At 41.8% G+C, this 27,874-nt stretch overlaps 1 protein-coding gene across 2 annotated transcripts in view; it reads right to left on the bottom strand.

Annotated features, from left to right (window-relative positions):
• The window catches only part of Zc3hav1 (zinc finger CCCH-type containing, antiviral 1), a 76,045-nt gene extending 52,019 nt beyond the window's left edge, over positions 1-24,026 (bottom strand). Inside the window, exons 1-3 of one of the 2 annotated variants that reach the window (XM_010631690.3) lie at positions 23,762-24,026; positions 23,276-23,391; positions 17,828-18,410 (exon numbers count right to left, since the gene is read on the bottom strand). In XM_010631690.3, coding sequence (XP_010629992.1) covers positions 17,828-18,138 — 311 coding nt within the window. In that variant the 5' untranslated portion in view covers positions 18,139-18,410; positions 23,276-23,391; positions 23,762-24,026. Of the gene's footprint in view, positions 1-17,827; positions 18,843-23,275; positions 23,392-23,761 lie in introns of those variants that run through there. The other variant, XM_033764508.1, reaches the window with a different exon arrangement.
• Between the last annotated feature and the right edge of the window lie 3,848 nt (positions 24,027-27,874).

Below are 27,874 nucleotides of genomic sequence, written 5' to 3'. Positions count from 1 at the left end.
GGCTTTCTAAACTAGGGCTTCTCAAAGTATGTGTGGTCAGGTCTCAGAAATGCAAATTACTAGCCCCCACCCCAGAACTTCCAGTCAGAAGTTAAACAGAAAGCCATTAGCAAACTAAAGACCAGTGACTGGGGGCTACTTCAAAAGCAAAGGGGAAATGGGAAGGATAGGGAAAGGAAATAAGGGAAAAGAAAAAATATGAGAAAACGAAAAAATGGAAAAAAAGTCTTGTAAATAGGGAAGGGAGGAGGGGTGAAGGGAGGGCAGGGATAAAGGGAAAAGATGAGAACCAAGACCTGTTATATAAAAGTACAAGATCCCAATGATGAATGTAACTTACTGTTCACCTAAAAGTACCAATAAACTCAATGAGAAAAAAAAAAGCAAAGAAGATGTGATCCCCCCCACTTGATTTCTTAATCATTACCTGTAAGTAATATCCAAAAAGCTTGTGGTTTTGAACTTTAGCTCAAGAGAATGTAACACCTTCTATGCAAGCTGGTAAAGCCCAGGGCCCATACAAAGTTCAGACCATTGGTGAGGGGTTGGGAAAACAAGGTCTCAAAACAAACTAAAGGGAGTTGCCATGTACATTTAGGAACCTCCTTCTCTCCAAAGCAGGTATGCACAGGCCACTTTATTTGTACAATCAACAACCTCAAAGGAAAGAAAGGCTATTCCTTGAAAGACCCAGTCAATCTCTATATAAAGTAACCTGAGATCTCACCATGTTAGACTTGGCTTTTCCTGACAATAACATAGGATCCCAGTAGGCAATGCGGGAAAACAGGCAGAAGCCTGGGTCCTTGCCTGCAGCTCATTAAAAACATGATTTGTGGGTCCAGGGATTTAGCTCAGTGTTTCCACCGCCTGCCTTGCAAGCACAAGGTCCCGAGTTTGATCCCTGGTACAAAACAAAAACAAAAACAAACAAACAAAAAAAACATGATTTGTGTTTTTTCCTGGGATGATCAAGGGTTTAAAAGCCACTTTTACTATAAATCATGACTTCACTTGGGCTTACAAATGCCCAATAAATAACTAAAAGCAGAGCAAAGTTTTACTTTCATTTTCTATCCTTTGTTATTGTAAATTTTAGGTCAAATCTCTGCTTAGCTCTGTATACAGACATGTTAATCGTTTAGGGAATTTCTGTCTAAAAGTTGGCAAAAGAAGACTGATTATCCCTGATTATACAGGATCTCATCTCCCTTCAAGACAGGACACCCAGATAAGAGGTTTAGAGGGGCATTCGGCTACATCCAGAAGCCTGCAGCTTCACCTTACTGAGACTCCCACAGGCAGATACCATTTCCTCAGCCAAACTGATTCCAGAGCTAAGACACCAGACCCGTCAGCTAACCCTTAAATCCTGGCCTGCTGACTATGTGGGTGGGCAGTCTGAGCCCCTATACCACAGTGTGCCCCCTCTATCTGCCTAAACTGGAGTCTTCTGCTCTCTTCCCTCCAACTTTCCAATTATAGTAAAGCTTTTTCCTTCTGTAGATTTCTGCTGTTTTAATTTACATTTCTATCAAAGCAAGAACCTGCACTAGCCAGGTGATTCTTGAGCTTTTAATATGCACCAGAATTATCTAGGGACACCTAAGGCAGGGCCCCATCCCAGAGTTTCAGAATCAGCAGGTCTGCATATGGGGGCCAAGAATTTGCATTTCTAATGCGCGCCCAGACGACCTGGCGGGTGCTTTCCTGGGAACACACTAACTAAGAGCGTCTGGTTCAAGGCCACCTTCCAGCTTTGTACTGTGTGTCCCCAAGAAAACAATAAGTCCTGCAGGAGTTTGCTTACAGCCACAGAAACGCTCCACCTCCCAGCCCATAAAGAGAGCTAACCTACAAACCACTGATGCCCGGGACAAGGCAAACATTTGCAGAGTGCCGTCTGTGTGGGAGCAGATAAACTTCAAGCAAACTGGTGAGTCAGGATAGGAAACGGTAACTTCAAAAGAGGAGCAAAGATGGCCTTGAAAGAGGCAGAATTGTCTTGCAGAATTTTGGGGCCAAATGCCTAGAAGCAAATGACATTTTCACTTTTCCTTTCCAGCCACAGAACAAAATGTTATTTAACCCAGGCAGTGAGTTCTTTCCCGCACCCTAGGTGTGGCTTAAACAGCCATCCTGAACGCTGATTCTCATCCCCAGCAACAAATACTAATCAACTGGAGATGGTTTAAAAATATCTGAACCCAGCCACACCCCTAGAGATTGGCTTAATTTGTGTGCAGTGGACCCAGGTGATCCTAATGTGTGGGCAGGGCTGATAATCACAGGTTGGGCTTGTCACACTCAATTCTGGGTTAGGTTTCTGAGCTCTTGCGTTTCACACACCAGTAAACATGCACATACTAGTAAACACATGGCCAGTTTGGCATGAGAGCAAAAAGAAGGTAACTGGATGGGAGTCTCTTTTTTTCTGACAGTAATTTGTATTGAAATACTCCTTCCCTTCTTTTCTCTGCCCCCTCTTGGCCCCTTTTTGCTGACACTTCACGGGGGTGATAAAAACAGAGACAGTGATCTGTATAGAAAACAAGAAACAGCTCACCATAATATAAGTTCGGTAGAAAAGGAACTAGGATGTGTGAGAGAGAAAAATCTAGAGAGCACTGATATAAAGAGTAAAATGTTAACGATTGAAAACAACCCTAATGAAGTATTATTTGAAAGCCAGACTCCTTTTCTCTTATATTTGATGTTCAAACTTAAATTGCCTTGTTACAGAGGGTGGAATGGTTCGCTGAACCTGGAACTCCCAGGGTGGACAGAGAGAGAACAGTGAGCAGGGTAACAGTCGATGTTGGGGGACAGAAAAAGTGGTGTTGAAAGAACAGGTTGGCTTTTCCTGGAACACATTAGGCACAAAGAATGGCAGAGCCGGAAGCTGCAGATGTCTGCAGACGTCAGCCGAAAGAAGGGAATAAACCAAGTTGCTGCGACGCTGTAAAGGGCAAAAAGACTGCTCATCCACATCGGAAGAGGAGCAGGCTGGTGAGCGGCCCAGCACGCATACTTATCACACAGTTGTATCAAGAGCGGGACAAACAGCATGGTGCCACCAAACATCATCTCTGTTGTTGCAGACAGCCCTCCTTTTGACATTTTCCTGACGCCAGAGGCAAACTTTGTTGCCCACTGCAGTCTCCTACTGGCTTTTAAAAGTCTCCCGGTCCAGGAGGACCGCTGTGAGTTCGAGACCAGCCTGGGCTACATAGTGAGTTCCAGGTCAGTCTCAACTACGTAGTGAGACCCTGTCTCAAAAAACAAAACAAAACAAAAGTCTCCCTGTCCAAAACACAAACAAAAACCTCGCTGTCCAGTGTATGCTCCAATGACATCAGAATGTCTAGGACAAGGAGTGAAGTAGCACTGCTGTTTTGTTTTGTTTTCAAGGTTTCCCAAGTGATTCCAATGTACAGCAAAATGTGAGAAGCATGGGTCTAAATCCGCATCGGTACTAAGAAAAAGCACAGGAAGGGAAGAGAGTAAAGGACAGGAAGTGATGGCAGAACTGCCAAAATTTGGATTACAGAAAGTAGGTCACACGAGCCTCCTCCCCGCCTGTATTTCCCAACATAAATGTCTCAAAAAAAAAAAAAAAAAAAAAAAAAAAAAAAAAGAAAACTAAGATGAACTAGAGAGAAAGATGAAAGATTAAACTACTTAACAATATTTGAGGACACGTGGACTGGGGATTTAGCTCAGTGGCACCGCACCTGCCTCGAAAGTGCAAGGTCCTGAGTTCAAATTCCCCATACCAAAAAAAAAAAAATTGCTATATTTGAGGATTCCTTAGAGGGAGAGGAAGGCACCCCTGGAAGAATGAACCTTGCAACATAAAGTATATGCCTAATAAATATTGTGGATGGATGGCTAGAATGTCAAAGCATTCTGTCTTCTGGCTATGTCACACAAAAGGCAAAAGACTTGTCATTTGAAAATTTTAAGAAAGCAATACTTTTTCATCTTTTGTTCACCCAGCACTAAAGAATTCATTTAATTTCTCTTTTCCTCCCCCTAGCTCAGTAGCCACATAAAACACTCTGCAATGTGCCAGCAACTGCATTTATAGCTTCTGTTTCTTTTTGAAAGTGTGCTTTGGACCCCTCAAAAAGAATCTTTCCGCAGAAGTTAAAAGGCAGGTTCTAGAACTAGAACTTTGGATGCATGGCTCAGGAATCTGCATTTCAGTAAGCTTTTCAATGAGATTCAGAGGTACAAAGAAGTTTGAGAAGTACAATTCCACAGCTAAGAATTTACACAACAGATTCTGACCAAAACAGTCCAGGATGTGGTGAAAAAAATGCTACAACTCTATATTTTTAAATCTAAAACAGCAGAAAATAACTTCCAGAGGTGATGGGGTTGGAGGAGTGCAAATTAACTGGTTAATTAAGGAGTACAAGAGCCGGGCGTGGTAGCGCACGCCGGTAATCCCAGCACTCAGGGGGCTGAGGCAGGAGGATCGCTGTGAGTTCGAGACCAGCATGGGCTACACTCCAGAGTAGTCTGAACATAGTGAGACCCTGTCTCTAAAAAAAAACAAAAAACAAACAACGACAAAAAGAAGGAGTACAAGAAAATTTTCAAGGCTGACGAAAATGTTCTGAATCTTTTAATTATCACTGGTCTTGGTTCTCTGGGTATAACCTTTTGTCGTGACTAATTACACTGTACACTTTAAATGGATATATAGAAGTCATTTTATCATGCATATGTTGATTTTGTTTTTAAAAATAAAAGTTAATAAATAATATACAAATCGAGTTGTACACCATATGATTTAAAAATAAATGTATACATATTAGGCCCTCTGTATTGGTAGGTTTCATGACCATAAATTCAACCCAGAACAAGTAGAAAATACTGTAAAAAAGTTACATATGTACTGAACAAGTACAGACTTTTTTGTCATTATTTCCTGAGCAATATAGTATAACAACTATTTACACAGCATTTGCATTGTACTGGGTGCCACCTGTGATCTAGAGATAATTTACAGTGTATGGGGAGGATATGCATAGATTATATACTAATACTAGACAATTTTGTATAAGAGATTTGAGCATGAGGGAGTCTTAGAACAAATACCCGCAAGGAAACAGCAATGCACGTTCATGCTCAAAATGTTCTCTCCTGGCAAAAGTGAGGCATAATCTGGTGCCATGAGTTAGTCTAAATTCTCTGGCCAGAAAATAAAATATCATAAAACGGGTCTCAATTCCCTTTCCTTAACACCACTTTAGCTCAGTACTCCAACCTGATTAAACTGATTTCCAATTTTTCATGGGGCCCCTGAAATCATAGGCCTTCCTAGAATTTTTTACACCCTTCGCAAATACCCATCACTGGACCAAGTTTATTCCAAAGCAGCCTGTAAGTAAAGATCACAGGTTCCTGTTTGAAAATGAACATGGTCAGTAAGCAAATTAGAACCATTTCATGGAAGGAAGTCAAATCTATACTTGTTTTAAACATTTTTCTTATCTCTTTGTTATGTAAAAATTAGAAGGCATTTTGCTGTCAGTTGCTGTGAGTGTCCACTAGAAACATGTGTCCCTCTGTGCAACCGTGTATGGATTCCGGAGAGATGACTGTACATAGCTGTAAAAAACATGAGTTGCCACTACTTGGGGTTAGGGTTAGGGTTAGGGTTTGTCAGGAGGGGCATTATCAGTGAGTGGTAGCACACTACCATGCCATACTTTTCTAATGAAAATATGTACATTAGCATAACAGAAGCCACCGGTGCTTCTTAGTAGCCACACTGGGGGAATTCAGGAAGCAATCTTTGTGTTCACCCACCTGCCACGAAAAACAGCAAGGTGTGTGCATGCGTGTCAATGTGTCAGCGGATGAGTTTTGCACACTTTAAGTGCCATGTTACATTTTTGTGTAGTTATTTTTTATTACACATTTTCTTTCCATTTTTCTTGTAGAATTACCCAATTCAATACAATATCATGTGAAAATCTGCCTTTACAATTTTGGGAGGAGGGTGAAAGTCAGTCATAGAGAGATGCAGCTATTCATGACTTGGATCATGTAAAGCCAAACAAATTACAATAGTGAGATGGAGAAAGATATGACAGAGAAGCTACAGAATGAAGATTCTGTATTCAGATGAGGAACAAAACAGCAATGTAAGTGAATATTTGCCTAGTCAAAATGCTACAAAATGGTCACACACATATGAATGATCCATCATTAGAACTAGGTCAAAAAATGTTACTAGGGAAAAAAAAAAAAAGAAAACATTATTAAGTTCTTGCCAGGGGTGAAACCTATTGTCCAGAATGCCAACACTGCAAGTCAGTGTTGGAAATTGTTTGTAATGGACGATATGCTTCAAGATGTTTTGAAATACACTAATAATGAAATGCAAGCAAAACATTCTATATACATCAATAGTAATACTCAAAGATATATTTATCGTGACACCTCACTATCTGAACTAAAAGCCTTCTAGCAGGACTTTTATCATTCTAATCATCAGAATCTAAAGGGTTTATAGAGAAGTAACAGATGTGACAGTTGAGAGTTTTAGAACAATAATGACACTTAAGAGATTTGGTTTCCTTCAAAATTGCCTGCATTTTAATGACAAAAAGACCCACCAAAAAAGAAAAAACTGACAATCTGGCTGCTAGTCACTCTTTTTTTTTTTTGCAAGCTTTACTTTGAATCCTCAAGCAATTTATACTGCATCTGAACACATGATGATTGACTAACAACTTGCATCAGTTCATCCTTGAAGTTTTCAACAATATATGCCAAATAAACTTTCCAGATATGGTATAAAAATATATGCACTGGTAGATGTGAAAACATTTTACACCTGAAATTTAAAATGTTATCCTGAAAATAAATACATAAATAAAACTTTATCCTGGAACTCAGCCACCAGGTCTTTATTTGTGCAGGAATAAACCACATGATGTCACAAACAGACTTGTTGCACCTATTTCAAAAAGTAACCCAAATGTCATATTTAACAATTGGTTCACAAGCTACCCATTGATGTTACACTTGCAAAACAAAACAAAACAAAACAAAAAACAGTTGACCAGCACAGGAACTATTTCAAAGAACAGTCAACATTCCTGAAAAAGTGTTGCAAGTTCACAATAGAGAAATGTATAGTACAATCTCTGGATTTCAGAAAGACATAACATTGGCCTCCTCTGTGGTGAAGAAAAACAAAGTAATATTAATACTGCCAATGTTACAGTATGATAAGATTGATAGCGAGGCCAGGCATGATGGCAGACACCTGTAATGCCAGCATTCAGGAGGTTGAGGCAAAAGGATCCTATGAGTTCAAAGTCAGCTAGCCTGGACTACATAGTAAGACCCTGTCTCAAAAAAAAAACAAAAAAAAAAAGATTAATAGTGAATCCTCAACACAAATGAAGCCAGAAACGGTCACATTTTACAAGAAAATGAAAGACAGAGTAAATGTTGTTAATGAGCTATGCAACAACTATGGTGTCACCCAAAACCTAAAGTTTTGGCCAATGATTGTGTCTTACCCTACCCTAAACATGTCAGGGCATATAGTTTCATAGGTTACCAAAAAAAAAAAAAAAAGCAAACATAAAATATCACAGAAATTTTCTTACAAGATTGGGATTGGAATTGATAAATGATCAATTATGACAGAGGAAGAACAGTACATAACTGCCCAAAGAAATCTGCAAAAGAATTCAGAACAAACCAGTGAACAGACAGGTGAAACATCACAAGACCCACCTAAGAGGAAGACCAGCAAGATGTCAAGTATGTCCTACCAAAGAAGAGAGGAGAACAAAACACATGTGCTGTCAAGTGTAAGCGACCCTTGGATATGGAACATGCTATTTTCATGTGTGAAGAGTGAAGAAAATTCAAGTAAAGATTATTTCTAAGGTAAAGTCTTGTTTGTATTTTCACTGTATTTCACATAGGAATTTATTTCTGCTCTTTTTTTAAAGATTTTCTAAGCAAGTAAACAGTTATATAGAAAATATTGGTATTTATTCTAAACACATTTGATATTTTATTAATATTTCATTTTCCTGGTAAGTGCACATTGTACAATATAATAGGAAGCCCCTGACAAAACAGGAAGACAAGAGAGGTGATGAGTATGACCTGCAAAAATAGGAAATGATAGCTAAGCACATGTGCTGTCAGTGTAAGCAAGACTTGTGTATAGTACATGCTGTTACCATGTGTGAAGACTGCCTAGGTGTGATCATTGAAGCAAAGATCATTTCTATGGTAGAGTTTTGTTTGTATTTGCATTGTAGTTCACATAAGAATTTATTTCTGCTATTGTTTTTTTTTTTCTTTTTGGTACCAGAGATCGAACTCCATTCCTTGCACTTAGCGAGGCAGGCGGCGGAATCACTGAGCTAAATCTCCAGCTCTGTCGTTTTTTAGACTTTGTAAGTTGATGTTGAAAATGTTAATGTTTGGTCTAAACACTCATTACATATTAAACTTTTAATTTATTTTTTCTGGTACTAGGGATCGAACTCAGGACCTTGTGTTTGCCAGACAGGTGCGGCACCACTGAGTCACATCCCTGGCTCTAAAAATTTAGTATTTTATTTTATTGATATTTTATTTTCCTATTAAGTACACATTGTTTAATATAATAAAACTCAACATTAAAATTAATAATTCATCAATAGAAATATTCCTAAAATATAAATGCGGGCATTATATACCCTCCATAATGTGCCTTTCAAAAAATTTACCATGATGCCCTTAAGGTTCTGTAAGTATCCATTCTGTCACTGAATACTTCAAGGAACACTGTAGACACTCAACTTAAATTTGATCAACCTGAAGCTAAATAAATGAAGCAAATCTGGAACAAAAATAGAAATTCCCAAATGATTCTCACGCAGTGCTCCCCCTTCTGTCATGAGGCTGCACAGTATAGCATGTCCTTGAGGCCACCAGCCCGACAGTGTGACTCCATGGACAGAAGACAAATTAGTAACACAAGAATCTTCCTTTCCAGGTAAACCTCTCCTGCATAAATACACACACAGTGACAATGCACAAGAAAAATGCAGACCTTGAAAACATTATAGTTAGTGAAGGAATAGATCCAAAGGGCCAAATACTCCATAACTTCATTTATGGAAAATGTTCAACATAGGCAAATGAATAGAAACTGAAAGTAGATTAGGGGTTGCTAGGGGTTAGAGAAAGGAGAGAAAGAAGAGGGATTGCCAATGGATGCCAAGATTCTTTTTGGGGCGATGAAAATGTTCTGCAATTTGATAGTGGTGATAGTGGCACATCATGAATATGCTTATTGACACAGAATTTTACACTTTAAAATTATTTTAGCTATAGCTTAAAATGGCAAAAAGGAAAGGAAAGGAAATAAAGGCTATTACATACAAAAATAAATTGGGCACTAAGATAACCAAAAGAGTAAAATGAAAATAAGCATCAAGTAAGTTGAACTTAAAAACGGAGTACTATATAACCTAAAGTCCTAGAAACCCATATATGAAGAACTAAGATAACATCGAGATTCAGTTTCATATTCTTTGTATTGACACAACTTATTAAAGGCCCACAATATCACTTGGCAAGAATATGAAGCAAGGTAATGTTCATATCTTGTGGGAGTCTAAGTCAGCAAACACAATGAAAAACAATCTGGCACCATACAACTTAAGGGAAGTATTCAAATTCCTCTACTAGAGACCTAAGAAAACTTAGGTGTGTGTAAACAGAGAAACACACCAAAGTATTCAACAAATTTTTAAAGCATCGTGGCTTAGTAACAAAAAAATATTTTTAAAATAATGTCAGTTCTAATTAGGGCTGGGGAGGCTCAGTGGTTCTGCCGCCTGCCTCGCAAGCACAAGGACCTGGGTTCAATCCCCAGTGCCAAAATATTACAAATATTAATAATAATAATAATAATAATGTTAATTTTTAAAAAGAGAAGAGCTGGGCATAGTGGCATACGCCTGTAATCCCAGCACTTGGAAGGCTGAGGCAGGAGGATCACCTCCAGTTTGAGGCCATCCTGGGCTACAAAGGGAGACCCTGCCTCAAAAAACAAAAAAAAAAAGAGAGAGAGAGAGAAGAAAATAGATCAATTGGCCACATTCACACAAAAGCTACAAATGTCAACGAATCATAGTCGTCCCTTTCAAATTTGTGAGGCCCACAGCAAGCCTATAAATGGAAGCCCAAGTACAGATGTCTAATTATTTAACAGTAAAAATTTAAGCAAGAAACCATTTTTTAAAATATGTTCTTTCTTCCCATTGTAATGAACATACTTCTATAATTTCTGGAATGGCCAAGTTTGAGTTTCGAATTCTTGGACTCCTCAAAGTTTTATTATAGAATACAGGATTGTGGAGGAAGCCAGCCCTGGATCCCAACTCCACCTCTTCTTTGTCTTCCCTTCTGGGCTCTATCCTACACTGCTAGTGCATTCAGAGGCAATCTTAATTCAGAGGCAATCAACCAGCCAGCCAGGATATGCAGATTCCTCTCCTCCACAGAAAGACCTGGGGAAGAAGCAAGACTTACACAGCCCCCAGGAATGGCCCAAGAACCCAGAGCATGATGTAAGCTTGTGGGGAGGGAGGCACAGGTTCTAGATGGGCACAAATGCTTGGCAACAAGGATTCCTCAAAAAGTTAAGGATACAACCAGATAACAACCAGAAGCAAGACCTGTAAAGCCCAGTGCACAAGGAAGAGGATGGTAGAGCAACAGAGCACTGTACCTTTAGGGGGTGAAGCTCAGAAGCATCAAGTTGAGCAAATAAAGTAAGGACAGTCGTCCCTTGATATCTGCAGGTGACAGATTGCAGAATCTCCCAATACTGAAATCCACAAATTTTCAGTTCCTTATATACAAGGGTGAAGTATATGCATAAACCTACACATATCCTCCCTATAATTTAAAGCATCTCTAGATAACTTACAATATCTAATACAATGTCAATGCTATGTAGTTATTATACTGGATTGCACAGGGAATAAGGACAAGGAAAAAAAGCCTGTACAAGGGCCAGGGATTTATCTCAGTGCTGCCACTGCCTCACAAGCCTAAGGTCTGGAGTTTGAACCCTGGTACCAAAAAAAAAAAAAAAGAAAGAAGAAGAAGAAGAAGAAATAAAGCCCGTAGGTGTTTAGTGCAGATACAATTTTTTGCTGAAATATTTTCCATCTGCAATTGGTTGAACCCAACATGGAACCCATGAATATAGAAGGTCAAATGTATTCTCACCTTCAGTGTTGATACCACCTACCAAGTTGGCAAAAAAAAAGGTCCTAAATATTGTTTTACAATACACAAATAAGCAAAAATATACAATGGGGGGGTGACCAAATACAGAATCACACCTCTAATTACTATCTCTAAGAAGGAGATGACGATGATCAAGGAAGAGAATTCAGGACGGTGCAGATATGTAGTGTTCTACTCTGACTGATTGATTACACAAATTGTTTTGCGCGAGGCGCTGGGTTTTGAATGTAGGATCTCGGGCAGACTAAGCACACTCTACCACTCATCTACACCTTTAATTCTGATTGTCAGAATCTGGAAAAGGTGAAGGCGTGCAACCACGCAGCTCAGCAATTACACTTGGGAAGAGTCTACCCTGAGCACCAACACTTAAATGTGTAGGGTCATGGGTCTGGAAACAACAAAATAGAACTGTGGCTTTATTGAGTCTTCTACCTAATCCTGACTGGAAAGAGTTAAAAACAAATTTTACTGGAAAAATTCCCCTGGGAAATAAGTCAAGGACAGTGGGTAGAGAAAGAAAAAAAAAACAGATATGGGGCCAGAGATTTAGCTCAGTGGTTCCACCGCTTGCCTCACAAGTACAAGGACCAGAGTTCTATCCCTGATACCAAAAAAAAACCAAAACAATAGATAAAGGCACCAAATGGCCTTGAGACTTGCACCCAGAAACCAGAAAAACAGCTGACAGGGAGGACAGAAAGCCACGTGCACAAACAGTAAGTTGCCTCCACCTCCAAGAGAATATAGGGGAAGCAAAGTGGGGGGCTGACTTGAGGGCAGTGGGTACTCATACCTTGCTGTAACACACACATATATACACGTGTAGTCACTGGAGAGTCATTCTGTTATTCACTCTAGGGTCATCATAGGGTACAACAGATATCCACACGCCCACTTACTAACTCTAAGTTAACCAAGAATCAGGCACCCCCTGATGCCAGCTAGCCACCCACCCCAAAGATAAGGCCTTAAAGTAGGTCAAGAACAAGTAAACAGACAGAAAGGAGCTGCACGTAGACCACTGGAAGAAATGATGATAGGCAGAGATGTCCAGAGCCAATCCAGTTAAGGCAAGTTCTGACACCCCTATAAAAGCAGCAGAAGAAGGGCCCATGGATCCTCCATCTTTCCAGAGGCTCCTAACCTGGTTCTTTCTTTCTTTCTTTTTTTTTTTTTTTCTTTTTGGTACCAGGGATTTGAAATCGGGTCCTTGAGTTTGCAAGGCAGGCGGCAGAACCACTGAACTAAATCCCCGGCCCCCTGGTTCTTTCTTATCAGGATAGCTATCTATCTTTCCCTTTCCTCCCCCTTCCTTTTCCTCTTTACAAACTAAGTATTGGGGGGGGGGACGTATTTGCATTTTGTTAAATTTTGTCACAGCCTCTAATTTTTTTTCAGCCTCTAATTTTTTATGGGGGCTAAGTCTGAGATCCCAATGCTCTAACAACAGAGCAGCGGCACTCATGCCCCAGATGTGACAAGTGTACATTCTTGGCAGCATGGTTTGCTGTAGCAAGAAACTGAAAGTACCTCAAATAGCCATCATTTGAGGACGAGGTGACTGGTTTGGGGTGTCAAATGAGGAAATACTGATCAGCAGCTTCATTTTCATATTCAGTTCAAATGAGCCTGAGTGAGTTCAAGGACAGCCTGAACTACATAGTGAGACCCTACCTCAAACAAACAACAAACAAAACCAAAACTAGATCCTAATGTATCAACATCAATAGCTCTCCGAAGTAAAAATACTAGGTCCAACATTTTTAGGGCTGGGGATTTAGCTCAGCGTTTCCACCACCTGCCTCGCAAGTGCAAGGTCCCAAGTTCAATCCCTGGTATTAAAAAAAAACAAAAACAAAAACATTTTTATATGAACACAAATATACATGTGAAGAAACTGTAAAAACCTGGAAGGGCAGGATACACACCAAAATCACAAGAAGTTGCCTCTGGGGAGAGAGGGAAGTGAGACTGGGAAAGACAAAAACATATCCTGAGGCTACTACAATTTTTAAATTTCATTTAAAAGATGCAAATATGAACAATGTAAACATTGTTTTGAAGGTGAATCATGAACTTATTGTACATCATCTTTGTAGTAGTTTTATATATTCAGAATATATATACTATGATGCTCTATTATTATTTATGCATTACCTTTTTTTTGTTTGAGACATAGTGAGCTATGTAATTCAGGCTGGCCTTGAACTCACTATGTAGCCCAGGCTGGCCTCAAACTTGCAAGGATGCTCCTGCCTCAGCCTCGCAAATGCTGGAATTACAGGCATGCACCACCATATGCTGCTTTTTTTTTTCCCCAAAATTACAAAACTTTCCTCTTCCCATCTCCCCACTGCTACCCAACGTTTCAATTAACCAAGAGAGAAAGGCAAAATTTTACAAACAAGGAAGGGCTCAGAGGAAACACCTACATTGGTAGAAACCACAAAGCAAGTAGAAGACACTCAAGCTAGGCCACTTTAAACGGTTTAAACAGAAATCATGCTTGCAAAAAAAGAATTAATTTTTTTTAATTAAAGATCACACTTCATACAGTTAACTGGACAATGGAAGCAACTAGTTAAGGAGTCATGCCGATCCAGACATGATAGCACATGCCTGTAATCTCAGCACTTGCGAGGCTGAGGCAGGTAAACTGCCATAAGTCTTGAGGCCAGCCTGGCTACATAGTGAGATCAAGGTCAGCCTGAGCTACATAGCAAGACCCAAAAACCAAAAACCTGTCTCAAAAACCAAACAAACAAAGCAGAAGTCACGCTGATCATATTCAAACATCAACTCTGCCAGCCACCAGCTCTGAGACCTTCAGCAAATTATAAAGACCTCTATGCTCAAGTTTTATTCCATGAAGATGAGACTTCTGGTGCCTACACTCAGAGACTATGGTAAAGGCTGACTGGGACATCACCTCTAACCTGTTTTCCATGGAACTGGGCACATTTTTCTTTTTTTGGTATCAGGATCGAACTCAGGACCTTGTGCTTGCCAAGCAGGTGCAGCACAACTGAGCTACATCCCTCATCCATGGGCACATAATTACTTAGTAAATGGTAGTTGTTGTTTGGGTCAGAACTGGGATTTGAACTCCACGTGTGGAGAATATATTTCAGCAAAGCAAACAAATATCCAAACCGATGTACCAGAAGAAATGATTAGACAACACCTAAGAAAGCCCCATTTTCAATTAAAATGTCCACGTCAAAGTATTGTGGCAATAAATAAGCAAATCAAACAGAAACTGTGGGATGAAAGAAAAATAAATGCTATAAATAATAGCACTGTGGAGGAAGTTTTATAAATCCAACAAAATGCAAATTATCTCCATGTAATCACAGGAATCCTTTACTGAACTACTTGGTAACATCACTATAGGTATTATGTAGTTAACAGATGCCATTAAGAAAGTCCTTCGACAAGTATCAAGTTTAAGAAAACAGGTTGTTTTGTTGTTGTTTTTTTAATTTAGTTTTGAGACTGTGTAATTCAGACTGGCCTTGAATTCACTATGTGGCCCAGGCCGGACTGAAACTCACAGCGATTCTCCTGCCTCGGCATTCCAAGTGCTAGGATTACAGGTTTGCGCCACCACACCTGGCCTAAGACAATTTTTATAAAAGCTGCTAGGGGAAGAATATTGAAAAGCGTGCCTGGGGAAAAATATTTTCTAAACTCAGGAAAAAAAATTCCCTCCATAGGTACTTTTTAGGAAACTTTATTATAATGGATTAAGTTTCTAGTTCTCAAATTCAAAAGTGATATAAACAGAAATTTTAAAATATACCTAAACCAGTAAATGTAAAAAATAAGATTTTTATCAACTCACTAAAAAATTTTACCAAATTATCTGGAGGGCCCATCGAAACTTGCACAGACAAAATAATCCCTATATTATATACAGTCTTTTAAATTACAGAAAAATATTGGTTACCAAACTACTATGTCAGCTAAAATGGTTTTGATGTTTGCAAATCAGGAAAGAAAAAAAATGCTACAATAATTTCCATATAAGTAAAAATGATTATAGATTATGTTTATGTAGGGGTTTTTCCCTAAAAATGCAAGTTGGATTTGTAAGACAGGGAAATTTGAATATTGGTATTAGAGAATATAACATCATAATGTTTTTTAAAACATTTAATCACTGGGCCGTGATGTAGCTCAGCATAAGTATTTGCCTGGAAAACAAGAGAGCCAGGGTTTGATCTCTAACACTAAAACAAATTTTAAAAAAATAAAGATGATGGTATTGTGATTATGTTAATAAAATATAATCCTAATCTGTTAGAAATAGTAAAGTAATTTTGAAACAAATGACTGCTAGGATTTGCTTTAAAATAAAATACTGACGCAAGCAGCAATAGGGAAGGCAGAATAAATAAAGGATACTGGCCATATTTTGAAAACTGCTGAATCAAAATTATGGGTACAAAGAAGCCATCTTCTCCTCTTGCTACTTTCAGGTACGATGAGAAACTCCACAGAGGCCATGTATAACCTCATGTACTCAGGAGACAGGCAAAGAGATCGCTAGTTGGAGGCCAGCCTGAGCAATTTAGCAAGGTTCTGTCTCAAAATAAAATATAGAAGGGCTGGAGATGTTGTTGAGTGATAGATCCCTTGCCTAGGATGCAAGGGATGGGTTTGATCCTCAGTATTACAAAAACAAAAACAAAAAAAAAACAGAAAAATTGAAATGTTTAAAAGAGAAATCAATTCTATGTGGTGAAAAATTCTTCATAACAGAGCTGGGAATTTAGCTCAGTGGTTCCACTGCCTGCCTCCCAAGTTTAATCCCCGGTACCAAAAATAAAAAAACAAAAAACAAATTTAAAAAAATACAGATAAGAACAGGAAAAGATTACAAACTCTTTCAAGTCTTTCAAGCCTATTGTTACTCGAGCTAGAATGTTCTAGAATGTGCTAGAATACACTAGACTGTTTCTTCCTCTTGTAATTTACCTGTTTCTTCAGTTGCCAGTGACACTGTTTCCTCCAACAACTAGAAACAGACTTTAAAATTGCTGCCTCATAACATTAAATATTTAAATAAGGTAGCACGTGCAAGTACTCTAAAAAGTTTAAGACTCTCCTCCTTCTTCTAAAGTATATGTCTCCTTTGTGACATGTATTGGGAGTGAGTGAAGTTTTTTTTGCTCAAAGTGCCCGACCAAAATTTGATGACCAGTTTGGTCACTGGGCACTAGTTACTTTTTAAGCACTGACAAGGTGTTAAAAGTATTCATCAACTAAAGCCGCCAAGTTTGATCCCCAATACCAAAAAAAAAAGGACTCTATCAAGAAAAAAGTAATTGAACTAGGTTGGGACTGTGAGACTGAAAAGATGCAAGGAAAGCTAATGGCCAGGTATAATATAATGGAGATATAATATAATATAATGGAAAGATAAAGAAACATTCATTAACTCATCAAAGCATTCATTTGGAAGCAGATGGGAAAGAGGAAGGGGTAGAGAAGAAATGAAACGTCACAAAAAGTACTTGGTGATTAATATATGGTGAAGGATTAAGAGGTTGGCAGGAGCCAGAAAGGCCGGGACAGGAGGATTCCAAATTCAAGCCCAACCCGGGCAAATTAGTGACTTAGGAAAACACTGTCTCAAAACAAAACATCAAGAAGAAGCTGGAGATGTAGCTCGGTGCAAAAGCCTTGGGTTCAATCCCCAGTCCTGTTGTACTGGGAATTGCGGTGGAGATGCATTGGGCGGCGGGATTCAGACGACCCATCTAGGCAGCAGACAGACATTTGGAAGTCATCTTGGTAGATGTGACAGCTCAATCCAAGGGAATAAGCTGGGACACATCTGTATTTAGGGGGCAAAAAAGAGCCCGTGGAGACGCAGATACAGATGCTTTGGAAATAAACAAGCTGCGTTATTTTAAACCAACTCCACCGCGTCGTCCCAGGAAGGGGTAGCCAAGGGTGCCGGCCATGCAGAGACACAGGGAGGCAGTCAGGGAGACGCCACATCTTCAGTGGCCTTGGAGGGGACCATTCGAGCCCCGGGGTGAGGCTCGGCGCCAGAGACGCGCAAAGCCAGCGATCACTGGGCGCGGAGCGGCGGGCGCGAGGGACAACAGTAGAGCCCTGCGCCCGAGCACGGAAGGGCTTTGGGTGCCTACGAGGCCGGGGAGGGCGCCCCACGTCCAGGGGTCGCGGGAGCAGCCAGGGAGACTGAAGATCTTAGGGGCAGAGGATTTGGGGGTCTTCCGGCCCGCAAACCTGCCTCCAACTTCTCCCTTCTCCAGGCCGTGGTTAACCCAAAAGTATTTTATTAGGATTCTCATGGTGGGGACAAGGGAAGAGGGGAGACCAGTCTCCGCCAGGAAGTGTCGCCTGGGCCAGTAAAATCCGGGGCGCAGGGGGCGCGAACACAGGGCAGCTCTCCAGGGAGTGCCCAGCGGCGGCGGTCGCGCCCCCCAGCCCGGTCCGCCCCCTACAAGACCCCGGGAGCCGCCCTCCCGCTCACTTTCCGCTCACTTACCGCTCCGACTGCGAATAGTGGCACCGGCCCAGCAGGTTGAGCTTGCAGAGGTGCAGGTTGTCGCAAGAACTTTTCTCGCAGACCTTGCGACGGCAGACGCGGGCTCGAGTGGTGGCCACCACCGAGCGGGTGACGCCGGCCCTGCCCCCGGTCTCCAGCACCACGAAGCGGTCGGGCCCGGCTTCCTTGAGCACGTCCAGGAGCTGCGCCTCGGAGAGCTCGATCTTTTCAAGCAGCGCGTCCAGGCTGAGGCGGCCGCCGTGGGCGCACAGGATCTTGGTGATGAAGCAGCAGACCGTCGGGTCCGCCATGGCGCGCGAGAATCGAAACTTAGGCAGTCCCGGGGCGGCGCCTTTCGGCAGCTGAGCGCTTTCGCTTTCCCTCGCCTCTAGAGTCCAGAGGCCAGATAGCACCCGTCTAGAGGTCAGATGTAAAAGTTTGCGGCCACGGCGAGCTGGTAGGAAGAAGGGGAACGGACGCAAGCAAATCTGCGGCGACCACTTCACTGCCCGGGCAGGCGCCACCCCCTGCCTCGGTTCCGGGACTGACCAGGGTGAGGTTCCCCGCTGAGCGCGCGAAGCTGCTGAGGAGAGAAGAGGAAGTAAAAAGTGATCCTGAGGCTCTGGTGGAGACTCTTATAAGCAGCCCTGGAGAAGGCGAGTGACGTGTGTCGGGGGCCACTCGAGACGGCCTCTGGCTCTCCGCCCCACCCAGTCAGAAAGAGCTGATCCGGGGCGCTCAGCCCTCCCGCGTGGGTGAATCTTCGCCACCATCCCACCTCTTCGAGATCACTTCCTCGCGATGCACTCGAGGCAGTAACGGGAGCAAACGTACACGACCATCAGACGGAAGCCTGGTGCCACCCCGGTTCCCTAAATCTCGCCCCCGGCCCCCCGGATAGCGAGTTGTCTCATCGCTTTGCATCCTCTTTCACGCCGCAGAGCCCTCTTAAAGGACAGCGATAGTTACTCTCTCTTCTTTAGTCTTCTCGCGAGCTTTTTCAGAACCCCCTTCTTAGCCCATTCTGGTCTTCCTATAAAAGCCAACTTGGGTGTCCCAAACCACTGCCTGCCTACTACCCTGATAACAAGAATTTACAGGCGGGCAAGTTTAGGCATCCAAGATTTCAGACCGCCCCCTATCAAAAAATTATTTGTGAGAACCCTTAAGCTTCAAAAGACTCAAAAAGAAATCTTATTTAAAATTCTTGCATCTGACTAAAGCAGATACAAGCTCCCCAAAACACAGCGCCACCCCCGCCCAGTTTCCTGCGTACTTTGCCTCCGGGGAGAGAAATTGTTGCATATACATTAGCATCAAAAAGCCGATGGAACCTTCCACACTCTCCCATTGAAAACCTAAGTACTACCTTAGCCCGCCTCACTTGTTTTGCTAAATTGAAATACACAAATCTTTATTTTGGACTGTTTAACTCAAAACTCCAGAGCGTACACGTGAATAAACCTGGTGTTTCCTCCGGCTAATCTCTCCATTCTAAGCTAATGTGAAAATTCCCAAACTCTGGATCCCAAGTTGGAAAAGGAAAAAGGTTTTCCTCCCAACACTCCAAAAATAAAACAAATGGTTCACTGACCATATAGGAATAAATCTTTTTTTTAAAAAAATAATAAAATTCATGGGCTGGGGATGCAACTGAGAGGTAGAGTGCTTGCCAGGCAGGTGTGAGGCCCGGTTAAATCCTTAATGCAATACTAGTAAGTACAGCCGTGCGGAATGGCGCACGCTTGTAATCCCAGCACCTGGGAGGCTGAGGCAGGAGTATCGCTGTGAGTTCGAGACCAACCTGGGCTGCATAGTAAGTTCCAGGTCAGTCTCAACTACATAGTGAGACCCTGTCTCAAAACAAAACAAAAAAATGCTAGTAAGTACAGTTAGAAACAATGGAACAGAGCAAGTCAGTTCACTCTATTTAATTCTTTTTTTTTGGTACTGGGCATCGCTCTTGGGTCCTTGGGCTTGCAAGGCAGGAGGTGGAACCCCTGAGCTAAATCCCTGGCCCCATCTCTCTGTTTAATTCTTAACACTCCCTAGGGTCATTCTTGCTTCCACTGTCCTAAGAGAGGTGGAAAATAAAATAACATAAACCCAGGAACATTCAGATGTTCTAGGCAAGAGCAGCACGGGCCTGTTGGAACTCCTAGCCTGATCTTCAGTCACCTTTACCCTACTCCCACCTCATTACGGGTTCATAAATATGTACTACATGTCATAAATATAATTAAGAGCAGAGTGAACTGTGGGAGTGCATGCATGTTCAGAACCCCTAAGATAACATAGCACCCTGTCAAGCATTCCTGTCAGTCACACCTGTAGATTCAGGGGGAGCACCTAAGGGGAGGCCTCTGTCCTCTAAATTCCAAAAGCCTGGTTTTATCCAGTGTTACTGCTGCTGCCAGCTGTGCCTTTTCTGTTAACCTGCCGCCTTTTTTCTATCTCCGCCGTATCTACTGTTGATACAGTCTTCTCCTGAGCACAACTTCCTATGATCTTCGATAAATGTAGCTGCTTGCTACTTACTACTAGGTGTATAATGGTAGTTCTTTCTCATCAGACACAAGAGTTTAGGGCCGGGATGTAGCTGATTGGCACCACACCTGCCTGGTAAGTTCAAGGTCCTGAGTTGTATCCCCAGTACACCCCCAAAAGAGTCTGGACTATATTGGCCTGTTTCATGGAAACAACACTAACAATAATAATAATAATGTAAAGAAAATTAAAACTGAAACGTGATCTCTTCTTGGCCTTTTGGCTAAGATCAAGTGTAAAACTGAAGTGTGAATTTGCAGCCAAAAGTTTTTAGTTAAAAGTAAGAGAAAAAGGATGAGCAAAGCTCTGACAAAGATCAAGCTGGTGCCCTCACAAGGAAAGTAAGAGCATAGAGGGAAAGTGCTCCGGCGTGTTCTGATATCAGGGTTCAGAATGACTCGACCGCAAATGCAGGAGGCCAGCTGTTAAGGACCCACTGAGGTGGATTAGGGCCACATTGGTCATTATCTCAGGCTTGGTTTGAATCCTCCTGGCTTGCGGGATGACTCCATTCCCATGAAATGATTATTTCTGCTTGGGGTAGTCTGTCACGTGAGGCTCTGCCATTCCTGAAATCCAGGTGACCACAGGTTTAGGACAATCGCTCGAGACTTCTAAACAGTTGTTCCAGGGAGAAGATCTGAAACTGGACATTGTAAACACTGATAATCAGAAGTTCCTGTGAATCCCGGAAATTACATTCAGTGTCTTCTGTTTTAAAGGGAGATGGCATAAGCTAGGCAAACTTAGGGCTAGTAAACTTTGTTCTGCTGACTTTGAGGCAGACATTCCTTAAATGACTAACATGTATACACAGAGCTGAGAAGAATTTAACCCAGAGTTTTACAAAATGAAGGTCAAGCTTTGTTCCACTTATAGTTACCTACTTTCATTGTAGGCCCAAGTGAAAAGTCACATGTTATAGCAAAAAAAAAAAAAAAAAATGCTTTTAAGTCTCTGAGTACCACAAAAGAAAACACAAGCAGTGCTTTTAATGAGTAAGTGGTTACAGGGCCAGGAGTTTGTCCTTTGTCCCTATGGTGGTCTCTAAGTGATGAGGATGTCAGTAATATCTATCTGCCAAATTTAAAAGTCTTTGAAAACATAATGGGACTTCTCAGTGTGCTGATTGGCAGGAAATGAATGAATCTTTCAGGAATAGAGTACTGTGGTGAGAAAACCAGCCAAAGCTGGGGCCGGTGTAGTATCCTCTGACTTGTTGTTTCTGGCTGATGCTTCTTTAATCCACTTGGCCTTGATTATGGTCTGTCAGTTCCCAGGGACCTGGTATTATTAAATTGATGAAGTTTAATGTGTTTATTTAGCTTACATTAAACAGTCTACTATGAACATGCAGAAGCCTAAGAAACCATCCTTGCAGTCAAGGAGCACAGGGATCTGTGGCTAATGCTGTAGGAGATTCGAAGAGTCCTGATGAGAGAAAGTGCTTGGAAGTACAGAGAGACAAAAGTCATGGAAAGCAATATGAGTTGTAGGAAGGGAGGACAAAGGAGACCTTTAGGGAATTTTTGAAATAGGTGCTGTCATAGTCCAGCTTCTCAAGAAGGAGATACTGACATGGAATTGAGAGAGCAGAGAGAGAGAGGAATTAAGAGTGCTCTCAAGGGAGAAGACACTATGGGACCGGGGATGCTGTCAGATTTCCGTGCAAATGTAACAAAGTCTTTGCCAGCCCACAAAGGAGCTCTGGAGCTGGAATGCAGCTCTGGGCAGAAAAGGCGAGGCCCTTGTACCCCCGGTTTACTGTCATTGGTGGGGGCTAACAGGGACTTACAGGACTTTAGATGGAACACTGGGACAGATCCAGAAGGAGCTAAATCTCCGGGCTGTCAGCTTAGCATATTCCTGCAGGCTGAAGCTGGGCAGCAAGCCTTGGCTTGAAAGGCAACCTGTGTTGTAGTGTGTTCTTAGTTATCAAAAATACTCTTGTAGGGGCCGGGGATTTAGCTCAGTGGTTCCACCGCCTGCCTTGCAAGTGCAAGGATCCGAGTTCAATCCCCTGTACCAAAAAAAAAAAAAAACCTGAAAATACTCTTGTAGCTTTGGGATTTTGAATTGATAAATATTCATGATGTGTAAAAAGCATGACACACACTGTACAATCACAAAATGGCATGCCATATAGTCATATATGTACATGCAGGACCTAAAAGAACACATCCAGCTAAGCTGCTTATGATTGAGAATGACATTGTTCTTTGCTTCTTGTGTTTTTGTTTCCTGTAATACATATATTAATTTTTTTTGTTCGTTTGTTTGTTTTTTGGGTACCGGGGATCTAACTTGGGCCCTTGCACTTGCAAGGCAGGCAGTGGAACCACTGAGCCAAATCCCTGGCCCCTACATATATTAACTTTTAAAAAAATAAAAATTATTTTTAAAACTCAAAAAAAAGAAAGGCAACCTGAGTGACACACTGTGAGCTGGAGTCTATCCTTGTATCACGTGGATACTTTTCTGCATTTGTATGCAGGAAACAGCTCTTTCAAAACTGTTCTTCCTGTAAGAAAGCTTAGAAGAGGGAAGTTAATAGTGTGGCCCCTGTCACTGCAGTTGGTCTCAAGGCCACAGCTGGTCCTCTTCACATACCTCCACTATCTATTCTAATTCCTCTCACTGTTAGCTCCAACCTCAGTGGATCTTAGCAGCTCACCAGGGTAGGTGCCTCGATCCTCATTCCTACGGGGTCTGAGCACAAGCCAGGTTGCTGCTCTTGTCCATTCACAGTCACGTTTGGGCAAAGGGGCACGAAGAGATACCCAAATAGATCACTCGAATTCCACGCGTATTCCACCCTGCCCTGTTGGGTACTTCTAGCCCTAGCTCCTTTGGCTGATCAGCATCAGTTACTTCTCAAAAGAGGACTGTTTCTTTTCTTACCTGCTAGTCTTTGACCACAGGAGGCTCAAGCACCTAGAAGCAGCCATCATTTGTAGTCCAACTGAATCTTCCTCTGTCTCGGAGCAAGTAGACCTCTAACTCTGCAGAGTCCAGAGCTGTGGGAACAGGAACACTCAATGAGTAATTGCAACGATGTTAAGTGGAGTGACTTGCATTTCCACACAATCTTTAAAGACCCACATATAATAGACCCACGTATTCTTTCTGGTGGGGATATAGCACCATATAGAATATTATCTGACTCAAGGCATGCCTCATCATGTCCTAGAGGATGTCTTCATTGTACTGTGTCACCCCATGCTACCACTTCAGCTGGATCTTTAACTAGCCATTCCAATACTTTATCCAATAGTAGCTTCTGCAAACTGAGATATGGGATATGATCAATGGATCCCATGTTCATACTTTCTTTTTTTTTTTTTTTTCTTTTTGTACCAGGGATCAAACTTAGGACCTTGCACTTACAAAGCAGGTGGCAGAACCCCTGAGCTAGATCCACAGCCCAGTTTCCTCATTTCTTAGGCCAAGAAGAGTTGTCTGGACAGATACTATATTATGGGGATTCCTGTCTTTGGATCAGGCAATCTTTAATCACTTAATCCTGATCAGCTGCCATCCATTTTCAGCTCTACCCACATATTGAGCTAACCTATCCTTAACCCAAGCTTGGTCTTCTCTCCTCCTCATTTAGCCCAGGTGAAGCTGGGGGGAGGATTCTGGGGCAACTATAGTGAATGACAAGGAGATCTGGGTTACTTGCTCACACAGTTTGTTTATGCTTGGTTCTAGAATGTTCATATTTCATTCTATGACAGCTTTGGTACTGATCCTGCCTGGCTTTATGACTTGATGTATCCAGCAGAACTTAGCTCACAATGGCCAGTTCTGAGTCCATCATCCTCCAGTTCCCGCCAGAAGCTAGGAACTATTTTTAAAAAGAAGGAGAAGCCGGGCATGGTGGCATATGCCTGTAGTCTCAGCGTGAGGGAGGCTGAAGCAGGAGGATCGCTGTGAGTTCGAGACCAGCCTGGGCTACATAGTGAGTTCCAGGTCAGTCTCAACTACAGTGAGACTCTTTGTAGTCTCAGCGTGAGGGAGGCTGAAGCAGGAGGATCGCTGTGAGTTCGAGACCAGCCTGGGCTACATAGTGAGTTCCAGGTCAGTCTCAACTACATAGTGAGACTCTGTCTCAAAAAAACAAACAAACAAAAAAATAAATAAATAAAATAAAAAGGAGAGGGCTGGGGATTTAGCTCAGTCGTTTCACCTCCTGCCCGGCAAGTGCAAGGGCCTGAGTTCAATCCCCAGTACCTAAAAAATACAAAAATAAAAAGAAGGAGAATCATTCACTACAATTGGCATGATCTTGCTCCACAATCTTAAGGATCTGTATTGTGATTCTTCTATTGGTTTTTCCATAAATGCTGCACTACAAATATTTTTCACTATACCTCCAACAGTACAGGCTATGCCAAAGCAGAAAGGCTGATTGTATCATACAACCTTGTCCTGTTTTTACTGCTTTGGACCCCACTCAGTGCTGGCAGCCTTCTGTATAACCCAACTGCTATGGTTTAAATGTGTACTTCAAAATCCCATGTGCAGTAAACTTAATCCACAAATTCATATGTCAATGTTATTTAGAGGTGGGGACTTTGGGAGCTGATTAGGATTAGACCAGGTTATGACAGTAGTGTCCCCATAATGGCTTTTGTGACATTATAAGAGGAAGGGAGACCTGACCCAGCTTGCCTGGTCTTGCCATGTAATGATCTGCCCCATGTTATCATATAACACAAAGACTCTAAAAAAATAAAATAAAAATAAGAAAAGGTAAAGGGCTGGGGATTTAGCTCAGTGGCACTGCTCCTGAATTGCAAACACAAGGTCCTGAGTTCGATCACTGGTACCACCCTCCTCCTCCAAAAAAGGCCCTCACCAGATGACCAGATGGCCAGTGCCGTGCTGTTGGACTTGCAGGCCTCTAGAACCTTATGCTAAATAAAATTCTATCCTTGGTGAATTACTCGATCTCAGGTTGCTATGGTTTTTATCTAACTGTTCCCCCAAAGCCTCATGTGCTCATAGATGGGGCTCTGGAGAGGTGATTGGATAGTGGAGACATGATACTCAAAGTGGATTGTTCCATGGATGAGTTTACAGCTAAATGTGATGTTGCAGTGAAGCCTGGTTGGAGGAGGTGGGTCACTGGGGTGTGGCCTGTAAGAGTCCATCTCCCTCCCTTTCTCCTTGATCTATATCTGCTTCCTGTCACCATGCCATTAGCTGTTTCTCCTCTGTGTGTCCTTTTGCCATGCTGCCCTGTTTTGGACCCAGCAGAAACCTCTAAAAACTATGAGGCAAAATAAACTTTTCCTCTTTTTAAATTGTGGGTGGTTGGCATTATGTCTTAGGGACAAGAAAGTAACTAAAACAGATTTTGGTACCAGAGAAGTACAAGTCATTGCTATGAAGCTACCTGATCGTATGATTCAGAAGCCTTTGGAACTGGTTTATGAAAGAAGTTCAGAAAGGTTGGGAGACAACAACTGCAGAAGCACATAATGTAAACCAAGCTTGTAGGGAGATTTTGGTCAGCACTCAGGAGATGACAATGCTGAGAATAATGCAGCCAGGCTTGGAAGTTTCAGTTGGGATCATGGACTCCGTTGGCATTGGATTCCAGGCCATGTATACTTTGGCAGAAATTGTGCTTACATTTTTGCTCATATCCTCAGACTTCACAGGAGACTGAAATTAAGAACATCAGATTAAATAATCTGAGAGAGGAAATTTTAAGGCAACCAAACATTCAGGCAGTGGCTTGGTTATTGTTGGGAGCTTTTAGCCAGCTCTACACTGAGAATCAAGACCAAACAGCCCAATGGAATGATTTAAAAAGTTTTGACTTTAGCCAGAAAGGAAGCTCCAGAAAGGTGGGGCTTGCAAAGAGGGAAGAGAGTTTGGTTGCTTAAAAAAGACTAGCATTAAAAAAAGAAGTTGAATGCTTTGGAAGAGCTTAAGGGCATGTGAGAAACCATCAAGGCTTCACCCTTTGAAGACTCAAAATTATTGCAAAAGTAAAAGACTTTGTTTAGAGAAGAGAGCCCCAGGGCATTCTGTTGTAGGGCCACCTGGGGCTTTGACTCCCCTGATTTCAATTTATCTTGCTCACAGAGACACTCAGATTGGTGCGGAAGGAACTGGTGACACAAAAAGATGGAAACAATGGATAAAACAAAAACATTTACTTTGCTAGCAAAGGTTCAGCCTGCACCAAGGACTGTGCCATATGACCAACCCCGGGCTGAATTACAATCTACCTTTCATAGGAGTTTTACAATCATGACCTCATTTTAGGTAGATCTGTAAGACATTCCTGTTCTCTCAGTTCCCATAAGAGATGTGCACTCACGGTCACAAGACAGTTTAACTTTAACCAAATGTAGCATCTTCTTTGTGGTTAGGATGTTTATCTCTAGGATTCACCTAGTTAGCTATTCTAGGCCACAAGAGTGGGGGTCAGGGTTAGGAAAGCAGGATTGATGACGTTCTTTTTATCTTAACTCTTTTATAGTCATATGATTTACAGAAAGTTTAGAGTTTAGGGTCTAAGTGTACTTTGCTTGTAAGATATGGTGATTGTTATCTTAGTCTGAACATCTGATTTTATCCTAGGGATGAAGCTAAGTACCTCCAGCATCTGTTAATCTTGTAACATTTTAAACTGGGGCTACATCCTTCAAGTTTTGTAGTTAATGATGAAATCTCTGGTATTGTTGTCCTAAGAGACAAGCAAAGCAAAGCAAATTACAGAAGCAAAAGACAGAAGTTATTCTGCATTTCCTTAACATTTTGTAGGTTTCAAGCTGGGTGTGGTGGCTCACACCTGTAATCCCAGCACTCGGGAGGCTGAGGCAGGAGGATTGCTGTGAATTTGAGAACAGCCTGGGCTACATAGTGAGTTCCAAGTCAGTTGCAACTACATAGTGAGACCCTGTCTCAAAACAAAACAAAACAAAAAAACAAATCATTTCATAGGTTTCAGACTATTTACAGAAATTCTCTTTATCAAGATGCCTCTGCAACCACTAACAAGATGCAACATAGCTTGGAAACTGATCCAGCTGGCAGCAGACCTTGGCTAGTTTTATGTGCATAGAGAATGCAAAAGTTGAGGGGGTCAGGGAAGCTTCTACCTAGATTTCAGAAGAAGGCCTGGGAGGCCAGATAGTCTTCCCCTGAGAGGGCAGTGTGTGAAGCTTTGAGAATGAAGCCAAAGTGCAGCAATGAACCCAGGCCACTGGAGAAGCCAGGAACATGGAACATTCAAGGAAAGTAACAAGGAATGAGCAAACCCAGCCCAAGAGAGAAACCTCAAGGAACAAAGATTAGAGATTCATAGAAGAAAGTGTTTCTGAGGACTAGAACCCTGGCAATGCCATAGGGGTGGGACTTCCGAAGCCTTTTGGAGTACATATCTCACCACAACTTGCCACAGGTACTGGACATGGGACTACAGGATTTAATATTTGCCCAGCTAGGATTTAGTCTTGGTTTAGTCCCATTCCTTTCTTT

Source organism: Fukomys damarensis, unplaced genomic scaffold, assembly GCF_012274545.1.
Source record: "Fukomys damarensis isolate Sample0158 unplaced genomic scaffold, DMR_v1.0_HiC HiC_scaffold_16, whole genome shotgun sequence".
NCBI classification, from domain to species: domain Eukaryota; kingdom Metazoa; phylum Chordata; class Mammalia; order Rodentia; family Bathyergidae; genus Fukomys; species Fukomys damarensis.
Note: the sequence above shows the minus strand (reverse complement) of the source record. Positions and strands in the feature narration are given on the sequence as shown.